Source organism: Cryptosporidium hominis (assembly GCF_000006425.1).
Source record: "Cryptosporidium hominis TU502 chromosome 6 CHRO016141, whole genome shotgun sequence".
Lineage (NCBI taxonomy): Eukaryota > Apicomplexa > Conoidasida > Eucoccidiorida > Cryptosporidiidae > Cryptosporidium > Cryptosporidium hominis.
In genome coordinates this window covers 1-17,536 of record NW_667342.1, presented here as the reverse complement: position 1 = coordinate 17,536, position 17,536 = coordinate 1, and the positions used below count along the sequence as shown (strand labels likewise).

At 32.0% G+C, this 17,536-nt stretch overlaps 11 protein-coding genes across 11 annotated transcripts; 2 read left to right on the top strand and 9 right to left on the bottom strand.

Moving 5' to 3' along the window:
- Chro.60441 (hypothetical protein) lies at nucleotides 1-3,308 on the bottom strand (the record flags this gene model as incomplete). The annotated part of the gene is made up of 1 exon (XM_661921.1): nucleotides 1-3,308. A coding segment is annotated over one exon (3,308 nt), but the record flags the coding sequence as incomplete, so codon positions are not given.
- Nucleotides 3,309-3,970: 662 nt separating this feature from the next.
- Nucleotides 3,971-4,375, top strand: Chro.60440 (ribosomal protein L7A). The annotated part of the gene is made up of 1 exon (XM_661920.1): nucleotides 3,971-4,375. One exon carries the CDS (start codon nucleotides 3,971-3,973, stop codon nucleotides 4,373-4,375), a length of 405 nt encoding a protein of 134 aa, XP_667012.1.
- Nucleotides 4,376-4,439: 64 nt separating this feature from the next.
- Nucleotides 4,440-6,596, bottom strand: Chro.60439 (hypothetical protein). The annotated part of the gene is made up of 1 exon (XM_661919.1): nucleotides 4,440-6,596. One exon carries the CDS (start codon nucleotides 6,594-6,596, stop codon nucleotides 4,440-4,442), a length of 2,157 nt encoding a protein of 718 aa, XP_667011.1.
- A 164-nt stretch (nucleotides 6,597-6,760) lies between these two features.
- Chro.60438 (rab1a protein) lies at nucleotides 6,761-7,003 on the bottom strand. The annotated part of the gene is made up of 1 exon (XM_661918.1): nucleotides 6,761-7,003. The coding sequence occupies one exon, from the start codon at nucleotides 7,001-7,003 to the stop codon at nucleotides 6,761-6,763; it is 243 nt and encodes an 80-aa protein (XP_667010.1).
- Nucleotides 7,004-8,315: 1,312 nt separating this feature from the next.
- Chro.60437 (aspartyl protease precursor) lies at nucleotides 8,316-9,716 on the top strand. The annotated part of the gene is made up of 1 exon (XM_661917.1): nucleotides 8,316-9,716. One exon carries the CDS (start codon nucleotides 8,316-8,318, stop codon nucleotides 9,714-9,716), a length of 1,401 nt encoding a protein of 466 aa, XP_667009.1.
- Nucleotides 9,717-9,839: 123 nt separating this feature from the next.
- Nucleotides 9,840-10,673, bottom strand: Chro.60436 (hypothetical protein). Its single annotated transcript, XM_661916.1, has 1 exon — nucleotides 9,840-10,673. One exon carries the CDS (start codon nucleotides 10,671-10,673, stop codon nucleotides 9,840-9,842), a length of 834 nt encoding a protein of 277 aa, XP_667008.1.
- A 394-nt stretch (nucleotides 10,674-11,067) lies between these two features.
- Nucleotides 11,068-12,621, bottom strand: Chro.60435 (hexokinase i). Its single annotated transcript, XM_661915.1, has 1 exon — nucleotides 11,068-12,621. The coding sequence occupies one exon, from the start codon at nucleotides 12,619-12,621 to the stop codon at nucleotides 11,068-11,070; it is 1,554 nt and encodes a 517-aa protein (XP_667007.1).
- Nucleotides 12,622-13,467: 846 nt separating this feature from the next.
- Chro.60434 (glyceraldehyde-3-phosphate dehydrogenase) lies at nucleotides 13,468-14,487 on the bottom strand. The annotated part of the gene is made up of 1 exon (XM_661914.1): nucleotides 13,468-14,487. One exon carries the CDS (start codon nucleotides 14,485-14,487, stop codon nucleotides 13,468-13,470), a length of 1,020 nt encoding a protein of 339 aa, XP_667006.1.
- An 830-nt stretch (nucleotides 14,488-15,317) lies between these two features.
- Chro.60433 (transmembrane protein) lies at nucleotides 15,318-15,947 on the bottom strand. Its single annotated transcript, XM_661913.1, has 1 exon — nucleotides 15,318-15,947. The coding sequence occupies one exon, from the start codon at nucleotides 15,945-15,947 to the stop codon at nucleotides 15,318-15,320; it is 630 nt and encodes a 209-aa protein (XP_667005.1).
- Nucleotides 15,948-16,061: 114 nt separating this feature from the next.
- Chro.60432 (insulin-degrading enzyme) lies at nucleotides 16,062-17,147 on the bottom strand. Its single annotated transcript, XM_661912.1, has 1 exon — nucleotides 16,062-17,147. The coding sequence occupies one exon, from the start codon at nucleotides 17,145-17,147 to the stop codon at nucleotides 16,062-16,064; it is 1,086 nt and encodes a 361-aa protein (XP_667004.1).
- A 30-nt stretch (nucleotides 17,148-17,177) lies between these two features.
- Nucleotides 17,178-17,414, bottom strand: Chro.60431 (hypothetical protein). Its single annotated transcript, XM_661911.1, has 1 exon — nucleotides 17,178-17,414. One exon carries the CDS (start codon nucleotides 17,412-17,414, stop codon nucleotides 17,178-17,180), a length of 237 nt encoding a protein of 78 aa, XP_667003.1.
- Between the last annotated feature and the right edge of the window lie 122 nt (nucleotides 17,415-17,536).

Genomic DNA, 17,536 nt, shown 5'->3' with positions numbered 1-17,536 from the left:
TAATCACCATCTTTATTGAAGTCAACACCATTTAAAGTACTGGTACCAGTGCTCGAATTTGCATCTATATTAGAATTAGCATTAGTATTAATATTATTTAAATCTCGTTTTTTAAAAGCTTTAATTAAAAAGTCTACTCTCCTGTAAATATCATTTGAACTTCTTGTCTTGATAAACCAATCGAAACTAAATATATGATCATTCTTTATTGCAGATAGGATCTGATCCCAACTTCCATAACCATATTGGTAGGTATAGTTAATCAGATACCTATCTTCAATCTGATTATATGTCATATTCTTTGTTTGTTTGCTATAAATATTAAGGCTCTCAAGATCTAAGTCTCTCCAAGGGTCATTCAAGACTGAGAGCTTGCTTTTTATTACTGCATTCAATTCATCTCTCTTCTTTTGATCATCTTTTGAAGACTGAATTCTCTTAAAGTATCTATTCCAGTCAGCTAATTCTTCTGGACCCTTCTTCAATAATGTCTCAACATAATCTTTAATCTCATTCTTATCCTTATTTGGTAAAACTTGCTCAACTTTGTCCAAGTTCTCTACTCCATTAGTCTCCAAACATCTTAAAAGCAAGTTAAACTCTCTTCTTGTCCAAAGTTTAAAGCCTTTCTGAAGCAAATTTCTTTTCTCTTCCTTCTCTTCTGGAGAAATATCTTCTATTTGTTTATCCATTGGAATCTCCTCAATTGGAATCAACAAGGAATTCTCATCAATAAATGGAATAGTACTTGTCTGTGAAAGTTTGATTAATCCTGCATGTAATTCTCCCACATACCTAGATTCTCTTTTGTGAAGTTCCATAATCCTCTTTTTATCATAAAATTGCCAATCATGCATTGGTGGTAACTTATCTATCCCTCTTGCAGAGTTTTGTCTATTAATATACTTTTGGATAAGCTTTAAGGTATAATTTTCCAACCTTCCTCTACGTCTTTCCTCACGTTCCTGATCAATCTTTTCAATACTAATCTTCCCCCAAGCTTGTCTATCTTGTTGTTTTTGAACTTCATTATAATCAATTCCTTCAAACTCATACAAAGAGTTTGTATTCGTTGATCCAGTATTAATAATCTTATCAGAATCTCCTTTTCCTCCAGACTGACTCCCATTCAAACTAAAGTTCATAAGAGATCCTTGAATATGTTTCTGAATCTTCATCTGTAGAGATTCAGTTTTCTTTTCTCCTCCTGATATAATTGCTTCAATATCTTCTTCAGTAATATTAACATTAGTTGTTTTAAGAATTTCATTTGCTCCATATTGAATCATTGTCATAAGTTCATTCTTAGATAATGCACTATTCTCTAATCCAGAACTCTGAGCTGAGCTTTGTCCTTTAAGTCTACCTTGCTGAATAATAGCAAAATCCAGTTGAAGCTTAAGATTTGCTCTTTCTATAATCTTTTCTTCAATAGTATGTTCGTGGCAAAGTCGAAATACAAATACAGGTTTTTTTTGACCAATTCTATGAGCTCTATCCATAGCTTGAAGATCTGCTTGAGGGTTCCAATCAGAATCATAAAGAATAACAATATCAGCAGTAGCCAAATTGATACCTAATCCTCCAGCTCTAGTGGAAAGTAGAAAAACAAGCTTTTCACTATTTGGTTTGTTAAATTCAGAAATCTGTCGATCTCTATCATCACCAGAAGTATTTCCATCAATCCTACAATAAGGAAAACCTCTCATATGGCAATAATCCTCGAGAATATCCAATACACGAGCCATTTGGCTGAATATTAAGATTCTGCTCCCTCCAGATACCAATTTCTTAATAAGACGGTCCATTAAGACCATTTTACCAGAATTCTCAACAACATGTTCACCAAAAGGATCTACAGATTTATCTTCATAACCATCAAAGAGATATGGATGGTTACAGGCCTTTCTAAGCTGCATTGCAAGATTAATGAGTCTAAGCTTACCTCCACCTTCTTTTTCTTGCAAAGCATCAACATTTTTAGAAAGAAGATCTTTGTATAACCTTCTTTGCATATTTGTAAGAGGTACATATAGAAGGATTTCCTTTTTAGGAGGAATATCAATTTCTACTTCAGATTTGACCCTTCTAAGCATGAAAGGACGCAGAATTCGATGAAATCTGGCAATAATTGACTGTTCTTCTTCTCCAGTTTGAGCCTCAAACAGAGCCTCAAACTCTTCAGAGCTCGAGAAGATTTCAGGATAAAGAAAGTTTAAGAGTGACCAAAGTTCTCTAAGACTATTTTGAAGAGGGGTACCGGTTAATAGTAGCCTAAATCGAGTATTTAATTGTCTTACAGTTTGGCTTAACTTGGAATTAGCATTTTTAATTCTATGTGCCTCATCAATTATTACAGAATGGAAGTTTCTTCGCAAAAACCAAGTTCTCTCTTTAAGAAGCATTTCGTAAGATGTGACAATAACATCACAGGTACCATTTTCAAGATCTCTTTGATCAATATTTTTTAATTCATTATCAATTAAATCTGACCTTTCTTGTCCATTTCCTAAAAACTTGACAGCTTTAATACTTGGACAAAATCTTGCGATTTCATTCATCCAGTTTCCTAGAGTACTTTTTGGAGACAAAACAAGATGCAGACCTTTAATATCACGATATTCACGAAGATAAGCTAATAAGGAGATTGATTGAAAAGTTTTACCAAGTCCCATTTCATCAGCTAATATCCCATTGAGTCCTCCCTCGTATAAGTTAATAAGCCAATTTAAACCTTCCAATTGATACGGTTTCAACACTCCATTTTGAATACAAGCTGGTTGTACTTGTAATCTAGTATGTGGACGGTACCCATATATTTCTTCCTCAGTTTCTCTAAAGAGCTCAATATCGTCATCTTTATTCATAAAATGATCATGAGCAGAAGATTTTCGTTTTTTGGGTGCTTTTTCACCAATTTCTTCAGTTTGGTCGTTTTCATTAGTATACTTGATTGGATTTAAAGACCTTGCTAATATAAAGCTTGTATAGGATTCACTTTGATCAAGTAAAAGTTGTAGTCTGGACTTAGTTCCTTTTTCACCCCCCACACTTTCTTTCATCTTGTCTGCTACTCTATGATGCATGTCTAATTCTCTTTTCAAATATTTTTCCGATTCTTTAACAATGTTCTTTGGAGTTTCCTCATCACTACTAATTTCCAATTCTGACTCGACACTTTTTTCATGTTTGTTAACAATTTCATCTATCTTCATTTCATTGTCTTTTTCGGTACCCACACTTAATTGTTCACAAGAACTTTCACCCTCATTCAACTCTTCTTTACATTCCTGGCTATTATATATCATTGTTTACTTTTCAAAAGTCGTTAATCCTTCTTGTCTATCTTTCCCGACTCCTTCATTTATCACAAATTATACCAAAATTCTTCCCCAATTTTTCCCTCTTTTGGTAACTAAGTTAGCCTACTTCCTTCCAATTCCTTTACTCTTACTTATTTGAAGAAATTCTAATTTACTTATAATGAAAAAAAAATCAGTTTCCCGCCAAAACATTAATTCTAAATACATAAAAACAAATTTGTAAAATAAACAGAAGATGAGTCAGTAATATAACGGGAAAAAAACAAGTGGTGAAGTTGAGAGTGATAAGAAACCCCTTAGATTTTAGAGAGAAAACACAAGAATTCTATTTGGTAAAACTTGAGTAATTGTGAAAATAGCAATTTAAAACTTCATCAGTTAAATCAGGTATTTTATAATTAATAAAGGGAACACGTAGCGCCAATATTGGCGCCAAATATGGCAGAATTAATTATTAAATGAATAGTTGGATAATAGTAAATAGTGACTAAAGGATAAGTTTTCTATCCAAATAAATTCGTTAATAGAAAAATTGAAAATTACCGGGTAAAAATAATAAAGGAGCGAAACTAGATTGAAAATAAATTAAGTCTAGTTTGACATAAGAAAATTTGAATCGGATTTTTCATCAAAGTAAATATTTGCCGATGAGCCAAAACGAGGCAAGTGAAGATACAGGTTTTAACCCTAAGGCATTTCCATTAGCCTCCCCAGACTTGAACAACAAGATTATTAACTTGGTACAGCAAGCTTGTAACTATAAGCAACTAAGAAAGGGAGCAAATGAAGCAACAAAGGCTTTAAATAGGGGTATAGCTGAGATAGTTTTACTTGCTGCAGATGCTGAGCCTTTGGAGATTCTTCTTCATCTCCCATTAGTTTGTGAAGATAAGAATACTCCTTATGTTTTTGTCCGATCAAAGGTAGCTTTGGGTCGTGCTTGTGGAGTATCTAGACCAGTTATAGCAGCAGCGATTACATCTAAGGATGGATCCAGCTTGTCTTCTCAGATTACTGAGCTAAAAGATCAAATAGAACAGATTCTAGTATAAAGATAGTTATTCTAAGTTCTAATGAATGTAATCTAAAAGTGTTTTGTTATTTTGATTTCAATATTTAACTTCTTTTCCTCTTTTTAAACTTTTCAAGAGAGAGTTTTATTAAATCTATTTGACTTGAATAATATGATATTGCTCTTTCTCCCCAATCTTGGAACCAAAAAGGTCTCAAATCAGTTGGAGAAGATTTGTAGCTTTGGAGCATATTATGATGTTCTATACAAGGTTTTAATAAGCTTTCTAGAATTTCATATACTATTTGCATGTAATTAATATTGGAGTATTTATTAGGTTCTCCTCCTTTTTTATCCCAGTTTTTCAGAGTAGAGATTGGATCATTGGATGTAACTACATCTATACATTTAAATAGTAGATCTTCGTTTGTAAGTTTTTCCAAAGATAGCTTTGAAAATATGTGATCAGTTGGAATATTAGAATGTTTAAGGACTAACATCTTCATCTTATATAATGGGTCGTCATCTTCAGGCTCCAAGTTTATTGTTAAAGTGTCAAATAAACCAGAAACAGGCTCAGTTTTAGGGATAAAACCATATCCAAATAAGCATTCACTGCTTGATAAAATTCCATATCTAATATATACCTCAGAATGAATTGGAATTTCTACCTCATTCTTAATAGAAATCATATTATTCTCAAAGTCCAATAATGGAGACGAGCATTGTGCCAAATGAGAATGATTAAACATATCAGCAACTGGTAATATTGTACGTATTCCATCAATAGGTACAGGCAATACCAAATTCTTAGATTCACCATTTAAGGAAAAATCTGTAACTGGTATGCTAATGAGCTCAAGGTTGTTATTGTCGGAAAAGTTATTAACCATTTTTAAACTACTTTTATCTCCTAACTTTTCGTGTTTATAGAATTTTTCGTTTAAAGGCCACCACTTTATGCTGAATGATCTAGTATCCAATACGTACTTAATTTGGTTAAATCTCCTCCATGTGAATATGGCCTTATAATCCAAATCCTTAAAAAACCGGATAGATTCTGATAATTTTTTATCTCCAAGCTTATCACTTAACCTTTTTGCTTCCTCCTGTACAGTATCCAGAAGAAAATATACATGTTTGATTAAACTATAAAGTTCATCAATACTATTAGAAATTCGACTCCCAAAGTCATTTCCGCCATGGGATAAGAAATCTCTAACTTCTTTTGGCGCCATATACATGTTTTGGTTGCATGCATGCAATGGATTTTGCCACATAGAAATGACTTTATTCCACTTTGATTTTTCTCCTTGAAAAACTTGAAATATAGTAAAAAGAAGTAGAATGGAGTCGCTGTCAATTGGTTCATACATAATGTTTTGGTTAGAGTCATCGAATAAATTTGAAGTTTCAGAGATGATTGATTTCATTTCAAGAATGTACTGCGTTGGGTTAGATAGAAATCTTGCAATATATCCAAAATCTTCAGAGTATATTGCATTGTAAAATGAAAGTGCATGATACAAAGAAATTTCGACAATATTTGTATCAGCTTCAATTTTCTCTGTAGAGTAGAATCCTCTTCCATGAGTAGGATGAGTTCCTACTCCAAGTTTTCTAAGTATAATAGGATACTTTGATTGTTCTCCCCCAGAAAGACTTTGAATAATATCGTCTAAATATGTTGAATCAACATCAATATCTAAATTGGAAACATCTTGTAGAGAAGGTTTGCAAATATTTTCTAAGGATGACATAACAAAAGAAAGGCACTGGTTTAATAGATATTGATAGTTATCCATATGAAAATTAGAGTTCTCAGCATTTTGGGTAACTTGGGAAATTTCATCCTTAATTATGCTTTTCAGAACAAGTAGTGCCTTAATCATTACAATGGGGTTATAAGATGGAATATTAGTAGTCTTATGAGTGTAAATCTCAAATAAAGACTTTGGAGGATCAACCTGAAACTTTCCTGAATTGACTTTTGAAATGTACTCATCTCTACTATATGCTAATGCCAAATATGTATCTTTAAATGTCATGCTTGAAATATACATAGAATGAATTAACTTGACTAGCTTCTCAAAGATTTTCTTTAAATTATCTTGAGTTTTCAAGTCCTCTCCCAATTCCTCCTTCAACCATAGAGTTACGTATGTTCCTGGCAATCCCCATTCCTCTAATAGCTTTTTCCTATTGTTCACAAGAGACTCATCTGCATCCAATTCAACTGGCAATTTTACTACGAAGTCCATATTAGTACATTATATACAATTATATAACAGAAATTATTTGAAAAAATGAGTTTACTTAAAGAAATTTACTAATATTGGCAATCCTTTGGTATTCAATGAACTTGTAAATTCAAGACTATTCTATTTGAATTTGGCGCCATCTAAATTTAACGGATCATTTTAAATTACTTACAACAAGAAGAAAGTACACCTGAAATTAAACCACCATCTCCATGCTGGTTTAAGTAGATATTCTGGGAATTAATGGGTTTGGATGAAGTTTCTCCATTTTTTAGCTTTTTCTCTAGAAGTTTTCTTGCTATGTTTACAAAGCATTCTTCGACATTAGTCGAATTTTTGGCGCTCGATTCCATGAAATCAACTTGAAGCTCTTGAGCTTTTTTTTGTCCAGTAGCAAAGTCAACCATCTTCTGTGAGGTTAAATCGCACTTGTTTCCAATAAGGATTTTTGTGGAGTCGGTTGTATAACGGTTAACTTCAGTTACCCACTCGTCAATGTGGTCAAAAGATGAAGTTGAAGTCGTATCATATACAAGTACTACTCCATCAGCACCTCTGTAGTATGCTGAAGTAATGGTTCTAAACCTTTCTTGTCCTGCGGTATCCCAGATTTGTAATTTTATTATTTTATCATCAATTTTGATAGTTCTAAATCGGAAATCCACACCAATTGTAGTGATATAACTGTCAGTAAAAGAATCATCCTGTTAAGTAAAAGAAAATTACTTTATGCTCTAATACAGAATTTAGGCAAAGAATGAACATTTGCCTGAATTTAAGTAAAAACTTACTGCAAACCTCAATAATAGGCAAGATTTTCCGACTCCACTATCTCCAATAAGAACTAATTTGAACAGAAAATCGCTAAAAATGAATTAGTAATGTTAGAATTTTGCCATCCAATAGCTGATCTGAGCAAAAGCCAAGAAACTTATGAGATCTATATTATTATATTCCACCTCGTATTTACTTCAAAAATCAATCTTCATCTCATGTTATGAATATACCCGCTTTGCCCAAAAATACTCAACTTACTATTCCTTTTGTCTAACTGCTGACATCTTTACTCTGATATGTAAATAAATAAACAAATATGCCTGTGTGCGTATATGATATTCTAATTTTGAGAATATTATACACTCCTTATTCCTTTTATTTATCAAAATACCTCAAACAAACCAACTTTATTCCTGAATAATCTCAATTTTCTCTCAAGACAAATATACTTTTGAATAGAGAAAAGACACACACAAATATTCAATAAAAATAAAACCTCTTTCTTCTCAACTTTTTGTCATGAAGCTTATTTAAATTAAAGCCTGCCTCCTTTTAATTCACCTTAAAATCCGCAATCTTACAAAATTTTAAATTAGCATGCTATCTGTAGTTTGGCGGCAAATTGCTGGTTTTTTTACCGCCTATTACGTGGTTATTGTTAGAGGCCACGTACCGGTGTTTACATGCAAATAAAAAAACATGAAAAGTCAATAATTACATGTAATTCAAACCAAAAAAAAATATATATATTATATATATATATATATATGTAAATATTTACATGTATATATAATAATAATAAAATAAAGTAATTGCAAATCATCAATATAGGTAGGAATTACTCTGAAACAAACATTAATTAAAGAGAAATTAGAGTGTAAAGAACTAATGAGATTCAAAATAAAATAAGAGAGTTTAACGTAGTAGTGTGCAACATACAAGATGGTATTTCAAGTGTTTTTTATTTTAATGATGCTGAAAATATCAGCTTTTTGTGAAGGATTATCAAACAAGATTAGGTCAAATACTAGGGCAGAGTTAGGAATGGAGGCTATACTAAGTAATGGCTTATTTAATTCAAATGCTCAAAAAGTTGAGTTAAAATTAAGTCTATCTGAGGGAGGAATGAAATATTCAGAAGGCAACTATTTTTCAAGGTGGATTACCAAGAGTAAGTATTCAGAGGCAATGGACTCTCAGGATCTTAGAAATTACCAAAATAGTCAATATTTTGGTAAAATTGAGGTGGGAACGCCTCCAAGAAAGTTCGTTGTCATCTTTGATACAGGAAGCTCCAGTGTATGGATTCCAAGTATTGAATGTAAGCATAAAGGTTGTGAGCCTCACAACAAGTATGATCCAAAGTTGAGTACCTCTTATCAAAAATTGGGGGACGGATCATTGGAGACATATATCCAATATGGTACGGGTTCTTGTGTGTTGAAGTTTGGTAAAGAAGTCATAAATATTGGAAAGCTGAAGATAGAAGACCAGTCTTTCGGGATGGCTATTGAGGAAAGTACATCTCCTTTTGCTGAATTACCATTCGATGGTTTGGTAGGACTTGGATTTCCAGATAAGAACAGTAAAAAAAATAATATCCCAACAATTGTTGAGAATATTAAAGAACGAAACATTTTACCAAGAAATCTTTTTGGAGTCTACATTTCCAGAGATTCAAGTATTCCAGGTTCAATTTCTTTTGGAGCTGCTGATCCTAAGTACACAATAAGTGGTCAAAAAATAACCTGGCATCGACTTACTGGGTCTCATTACTGGGAAATCAAGATTAAAGATATAAAGATTAATGGGGTTAGCACAAACTATTGCTTCGGGGACTGCAAGGCAGCTATAGATACTGGTTCATCTGTCTCCACAGCCCCAAGTAGTTTTATGAGAAAGATCACCAAAGTTATACCCATGGAGGGAGAATGTAACAGATATCTATCTTCTCCTAGAATAACTTATGTGATAGAAGATATTCATGGAAATGAGATAGAAATGCATATGGATCCTCAAGACTACGTAATTGATGAAGGAGGGCCTTCATTTAATGCTTTTAACTATTATTGGGGCCCGCAAGAACATTATTGTAGCATTGGATATATCCCTCTTGATATTCCAGCTCCTAGAGGTCCACTTTTTGTACTTGGAAATAACTTTATTCGAAAGTACTACTCAATATTTGATAGGGATAACCTAATGGTGGGCTTCACATTGGCAAAACATAGTAAATATGGACCTATGTTCATCTCATTATCATCCAATTCAGAATCTGTTCTTAAAATGGCTACATTTGGAATAACCATTATCCTCAGCCTGCTACTATTTATTATTTATTAATATATTTAATAAAAATAATAAATTGATTATTATCATAATCAATCAAAGAGAGAATAATATAAAATATTATGTAGCAAAATCTATTTCTTTTACTAATAATAAAATAACTTTTCAATATAAATTCTAATTATCCGACTGGACCATTGATTGAATTTGAAATCTTGAAATAAGCTGGGGAATACTACCGCATGCTATTCCAAATATATTTGGGTCCAAATCAAACAGAGGTAAGCTCTTTAACACATGGTGCTTTGGTAATTTAAATAGCAATTTTGGAGGAAGAATAACCTGGTAAATCCTTATTGTTTCTTTGGGCCTTGTTGAATGGGGAGGTAAATAAGGTAAAGGAGAATAATTAAACTCAGTTCTCCACCAAGTTCCCAAGTATTCCCCAACTTCTACTGCATTATCAGAACAAGCATTATTTATATTGTTATTATTTGTCGAGCTATTATTATTGCCACTATTACTTCCACTGCTATTAGTATTACTATTAATGCTCGAACTTGTAAGGAACATTGACTTTAAAAAGTTTGCTAAGACTATGCGAGGATTTTCCCAGGCTTTATAAGTACAATTTGGAAGCATCCATTCACTTGTTAAATCATTCTGAAGTAAAACCACATGTGGACATAAATAACGATGAGTAAGCATTAATGCAGCAACGCTACGTCCAATTCCATCTTTTAAAAAGTTATCAACCTTTCCATTAAACCCATTCATTTCATTAATTGGGATACTTGATTGAATTTCGTCACTATTATCTTGAACTCGAATTCCATAATTCTTCAATGGATAAATTAACCATGATGGTTCATGATCTACGTTTGTAACCATACTCTGCTCTTCGTTCAAAAGACTTTGGTTTGTTAAAAATGTTGGCTGCTCTAACACATCCTCCTCAGTTTTATTATCGTTCATCAGATTGGTACTAACATTATTCGAACCCTCCTGCATTTGTATAAAGATTCAAAAAAATTTGCATATAAAAAATACTTTTAATTAAAGATTAAAATTAATTATGACCTAAAAGATCTATGCAGAAATATCTGCCAAAACTGGATTCCAACTTCAAACAAATGGATTATTTAAACTTCAAAAGGTATTTATTAATTAAGAAAAAAAAATGTTGAGAATAAAACCTTAAATTAAATATTGAAATTCTTTAAATTCTAAATAAAATAAAATAGAGGCGCGCGCGCTAAAATTTAATTATTTCTATGAACATTGGCATGTACAAATCTGAATAAGATGAATTAATTACTATTATTTTCAATGAATAAGAACAATAAGTATAAACAATAAATGACCAGAAATGAAATTAAAAAAAGTAGGATGGACTATAAAAAGGTTAATGCGTATTGACTGTAGTGCTAGCAAGAATAGCAGCACCTCTTCCAGATCCATCATCTGATTCATAAAAATGTATTGAGCCAAGATATCCGCTCTCTTGAATCAAAGATGAGAGTGAATCTTTAACGTATTTTTGGAATTTGGGTATTTTAGTCCAAACTGATCCATCTATGGCAATGGTAATTTGATTCCGTGTCTTATTAAACCTTTTGAAAAATGCAGCAATAATGGCTGAGACAAGAGATGCTGCTCTCATGAGTACCATCTGTGATATTTTTGCAATAATATAAGTGGAATTATGATCAAAATTTGAAGAAAATGTTTCTTTTAAATAATTTTCGATAGACTTTAAATCATGGTTTTGGTTATATTTTTGATGATTATCATTGAAATGGCTAATAATTTTGGCAATATGTTCAGTTTTTAATGAATTCTTTTGGAAGAAAATCTCTGGAGTTTTGTTTTTTAAAAAATTAATAATTAATAACCGAGAGATTTCTCCTAAATAAGTTCCACTAATCATTTTTTCAAATATTTGTTCTCCTCTATTATCACTAAACCAATCCATGGAGTAATCACAATCAGTTATGGGTAATTTGGTTGAATAAAAGTCTCCACATTCTGTATTAATAATAACTCCTTTATAACCAAAATTTGAAGAATTTGGTTCAAGGTAGCAAGCATTTACTCCAGTTCCAACCACAATTCCAATTAATGGTTGATTTTCAGATATATTATTTGGAAAATTAACTTTTAAGGAGTGGTTATTGTCACAATTATTAATATTTAAATCATACATTGCTGATATAAGGGTTCCAACTGTATCATTTAAAACGCATTTACATTGAGCTGGTATTCCATTTCTTTTAAAGGCTAAATTCAATAAATTACCAATATCTTTTCCTTCAACAGGATCATCAGTTAATCTACCTGTTTCAATTTCTTTTGTCCATATTACTAGTTTTGCGCTTGCAATTTTAGATTGCACGATGGGAAAAGAAAAGGTGAAGCCAACTTCTAATGGGAGATTGCCTACATTATTACCATTGGTCAAATCATTTAAGTCGCCACATTCATCCAAAAACTCATTAAAGAAAACTGCAATTGAATTAAACATTGTTTCTGAAGATACAGTTTTATCAAAAATATTGACTTCTTGATCAATTTTGGAAATTTTGTTACCATTTACAACCTTCCCTGTAGAAGATACTTTCATTTCTGAAAATTTGACCTTTTTAAATTTGGTTTCACTTTGGCCATTACCAAGTAAATTTACTCTAACACATCGTAAATTAGTGCCACCCATATCAATAGCATAATACACTCCTTTTTCCTTCCCAGTTGGAAGTCTATCAACACAAGAGTCTAACATTTTAAAAGGCTTGTAATTGGAATAGTATTTGTCAATTTTTAGTCGATTTCTGTGATTTTCAAGTCCATCTTCTAAAGATTTGTGAAAATCATCAACCAACTCCAGCAGCTTTAAATTTGAAAGGAAAAAATATTCTTCATATAAATCAAACAGCATCTTGGCTTGATTTTCCTCTTCCATTTTAGCTTTGTTTTAATTAAATTATATATATTTATATTATAGTCGTAAATTTCTAATTTATTTCTTTTCTATCTTTACCTTGCTCAGAAATATTAATCAGATCGTTCAATTATACTAATACTTATATCACACTTACTAATTTCTACCAATAACTTTATTAATTTAAATTAAATGATAATTCTAAATTATTAATAAATTCAGAAATTTTTCACAAACTTTGGCGCCAAAAACATGCAAATTAGTAATTTACTTTGCACTCCACTTGCATATCGGTATAAAAAAATACTATTTTGCCCCCCATTCATGCAAGGCATAATAGCAATATACGTAATGCTTGACTAATTTCATGTGGACAGTTCGCTACCAAGAATCAAACTAAATGAAGTAAAGCTCAGATCGATTTTTCGAGAAAAAGGGGTCTAATTGAGATTGAAATTGAGTAATTAACATTTCGATTAACAGAAAAATAAACTATTTGACACTAATAATGAAGAAAATCTTCAAAGGCGATTAAACTGCATGCGATAGTAAGTCTTGGTAGTAAATGTTCATCTACACACAACTCGCTAACTCCCCGGAACTTTCAAAGAACCACTTTCAACGCTAACAATAATTTAACATCAGTATTTCCCCACGAGTAGTCGAGAGAACTGTGGTAGTAGAGGATGATTTGAAGCAGGGAAAGTTGGCATTTATGTTTAAATCCGATTGAGGTAGATGGTAGCTTGTGCCAGAGAAAAATATGTTGACATTGAAAGTTTGCAAAACAATTGCCAATAAAATGATGCCAATTTGAGAGTTTATGTATCGAAAAGTTTTACTCCGTTCTTATCTTTAAGTTCTAGTTTAGAGACCTCTTGAAGCAACATAAACGGCGAGATCGACAAGTCTGTTTGAGTAACCAGATTCGTTATCATACCATGAAATGAGTTTAACAAACGAATCATTGAGTGCAATGCATGCATTCTTATCGAAGATAGAAGAATACTTGCAACCAATGAAATCGGTTGAGACGACATCGTCGCTTGTGTAGCCCATAATTCCCTTCATTGGACCATTGGATGCTTCCTTAACGGCTTGATAGATTTCCTCTATAGAGGCTGGTTTTGCAAGCTTGCATGTTAAATCAACAACAGAAACATCTGGAGTTGGGACACGGATGGCCATACCTGTGAGCTTTCCATTCAAAGCTGGGATGACCTTCCCTACGGCCTTAGCTGCTCCAGTACTTGCTGGAATAATGTTGTTTCCAGCGCATCTTCCTGCTCTCCAGTCCTTGCCACCCTTGCTTGGACCATCAACAGTTAATTGATTAGCAGTAAGAGAGTGAACAGTTGTCATCAAACCTTCAACAATTCCAAACTTGTCATTAATAATCTTAGCCAAAGGAGCAAGACAGTTTGTTGTGCAAGAAGCGTTAGAGATAACGTTGAATTTTGATGGGTCATATTCAGTATTATTTACTCCCATGACATACATTGGGACGTTGTCCTTTGGTGGAGCAGAGATAATGACCTTCTTAGCACCGCCTTTAAGATGCAATGAAGCCTTCTCCTCTGTTGTGAATACACCAGTTGACTCGCATACAATCTGAGCACCTGAAGCACCCCATGGGATTTCTGCTGGGTCCTTAGCTTGGAATACCTTTACTACCTTACCGTTAATGCATAAATCCTTACCTGATACCTCAACTGTACCATTGAAGTTACCATGAACTGAATCATACTTCAAGAGGTAAGCCATATATTCAACATCCATGAATGGATCATTTATTGCTACTACTGTAATGTCATTTCTTTCCATACAGGCTCTCAAAACTAAACGACCAATACGTCCGAAACCGTTAATTCCCAAAGTTGCAGTCATCTTTAAGTTATATATATTGTTAACAATAAACAGATTTCTCTCAAATTAACAAAAGTTTTGCTTCACTTCCAAATTTTAAAAAAAAAAAAATTAAGAAATATCGAAAATATTAATCTATCTAAGATTCAACTAAATAAAGTGGGTTATTTCTTTGTATATACAATATTGGTGTGCAGTATCCTCTCTGTCCATACGCCTATCTTTTTTAATATTATTAATTCCCCCAATATCCAGTATAATATACTATCCTTAGTATACTCGAATACGAGACATGCAAGCCTGGTTGGCGCCTTTTGGGCTAAATTCCAAGCATAAATTTATATATTATCGATACTGAATTATTTGATAAAAAAAAATTTTACATGCAAATTTGACATTAAAAAATTTAAAGGAATTAAACTGAATCAAAACATTTCCTAATTCTAATATTCCACCATCTAACATAAATTTCTATTTCTTTTTATTGTAAATCTTTCCGCTCTTAATTAACAACTCTTTGGCTTATCTGCTTTGAGTTATTTTATAACTTTTCCTCTTATGCCCCGCCAATCATATCGCCACTGCCACGTATCTCCATAAATATTATTGGAATTTATGGGTGTTAATAAACATTTATCTGAAATAGTTATCCTAATCTGTCTAATAAAAAGATTTTAATTTTCTAAAGAAGTTAAATCTTTTATTTCCTGTTCTGACTTTCCTACTTCTCCCATTAGCGCCAAGACTTCAAGTTCATCACTCAAACAATGAGCTCTGTACTTTAGATAAACTATACACTTCAAAATATTAAATATTTACCCTTTTAACTTGTTATTTTTAAAGATATCCAATCATTTCAGTATGAATTCTTTAAAATAATTGCATATAAAGTTCCAGCCAAGCAACCAATCTTTTGAAACTACCTGGAAAAATGAATGAAATAACCACCAACCACCTTTCCTGCCATTTTTTCTTAAGGAGTGCAACCCAAGATCTTCATTTGAACCATTTCTACTTAGATTTCCTTTGATTTGATCCTCCAACAATCTTCCATATTTGCGACTAGAATCTGTTAAAGTATTTCTTGTTTGTGTACTTTCTACTAATATATCAACATTTGAAGCATAATCGTGAAACTTTACCCAGATCCCAACTTGATCTAAGTAGAGTAAATCATGATGTTTTCTTTGATAATATGATGTATCTTTAGTTAACTTATAATCTTCATCTTCAATTTTATATGGTATCGAAGTACCTATTAAGTTAGTATCATTATTGCTACTTTCTCCTTTTACAAACTCATTGGGATTTTCTAGAAACCAAGAGTATGTAATATTAGAAGGACCTTTTTGACTATTTTTTGAAGCACCATGAGTTTCTAAGTCTCTTATTCCTATTCCTTCAACAAAAGGCCAAAATACATTAATTACCCATCCACACACAATTAGAAAAAAGCAAGTTACATGAGTTAATCTCTGCATAATATTACCACATCATACTTTCATTTCAAAACCTAGCTAGCCTATTTTTGACAATAAAGAAAACAGCTTGAGTCTTGCAATAACTTTACCAGTTTTTCTAAAATATACTGAAACTTAAAAATGTCTTGATTGAATTCTGCTAAAGTCTTCCGTAAAATAAAGTGAATTTAATTGGCGCGTATATGTTGATGCTTGCTTAGAAAGATGTACATAATATAATATAAACAATGTAGATGCAAGAATATTTGCTGTTAGACCAAAATAAAAAAGGATAGTCCAGAAACCATGAGTGAAATATAGACATAAACTATCTGAAACTGCCCAAATAAAAGTGATTGCAGCCATAAACAGAGGAAAATGCAGTGTTGTTGTGGTTGCTTCATTCAAAGTAGGTGAATCAACGGGAGGTTTTCTAGAGAAAATAAGACTTAAAGTTCCAATAAGAGGATAAGAAATACCCATTCTGATGGAAGTTGTAATGATCATACAAGAACTCCATGTGATCATGAAGAATGCATAAAAATCATTTCCATAATATGATAAGAAAATTGAGGATGCAAATAATTGGGGAATGTCTTCTAATATATGCATTATTAAAGTATAAGTCCAATTAACTCTTTCCAGCATGAATAAAGCTTCAGGCATTTCGTCACCAACTTTTCTTATTTGGCAATAAACATAAAAAGGTGAAAATAACTTGTTTGTATATTTATCAGCAATACGATGATAAAATATGAATGATCTCGTTAAATATGCCAATATACTGGTCATGAAAGTTGATAATAGGCACATAAAAGAAACCCATCCCATATCTTGACTTAGTCTATGAGTCTTATTACTTGAAATTAAAGTTTTTAAGACTTTAAGTATAAAAAATAAATTGTTAATCAAATAAAACTGTTTCATAATTTCCCATAAAGTTAGTTGTGACTGTTTACTTCTTATTGTATTATTGTTTCTGAAGTTATATATCAAACTACAAATATATCCCAGTGAAGTGTCTGAAATTGAATCTTTATTGGTTTTTATTGATTCATTACCAATCTCCTTGAATTTCAACTTATCCTTAGTGCCCTTCATCTTCATGATATCTTCTTCTTTCTCACTTACAATATACAAAGCATCATATCTCTGTGAGTTTTGTCTTTGTTGTTGTTTATTCCTAAAATAATAATGATAATAATAATAAGTAGATAACATATTAGATGAAACTAATGTTTGCTTCTCAACTTACCACTCTTCCTCTGTCATATCCCCAATATCCGAAAACCTCATTGAGTTCAGACCCTCCGAAAGTCTTGGGGAAAAATGATCTTCGAATAACGCAGTGTTAGCATATATGCTATTTTCTCTGCTCTTCCCACCATTAGATGCAGTACTTGATCTATGTTCATAATTTAAGTTGTCATATGAACAACCAATATTATCAATGGAATCCTGCCTTGGCCAGTCAATATTGTAACTCATCTCATTGAATTATCCACTAAAATTTCAATTATATATGCTTTCCTTTTGAAATTTCCGAATTAATTTCATGTAATTTAATACCTAAAAAAATAAATATTTTGTGCCCTGAAATGCTTTTGGCT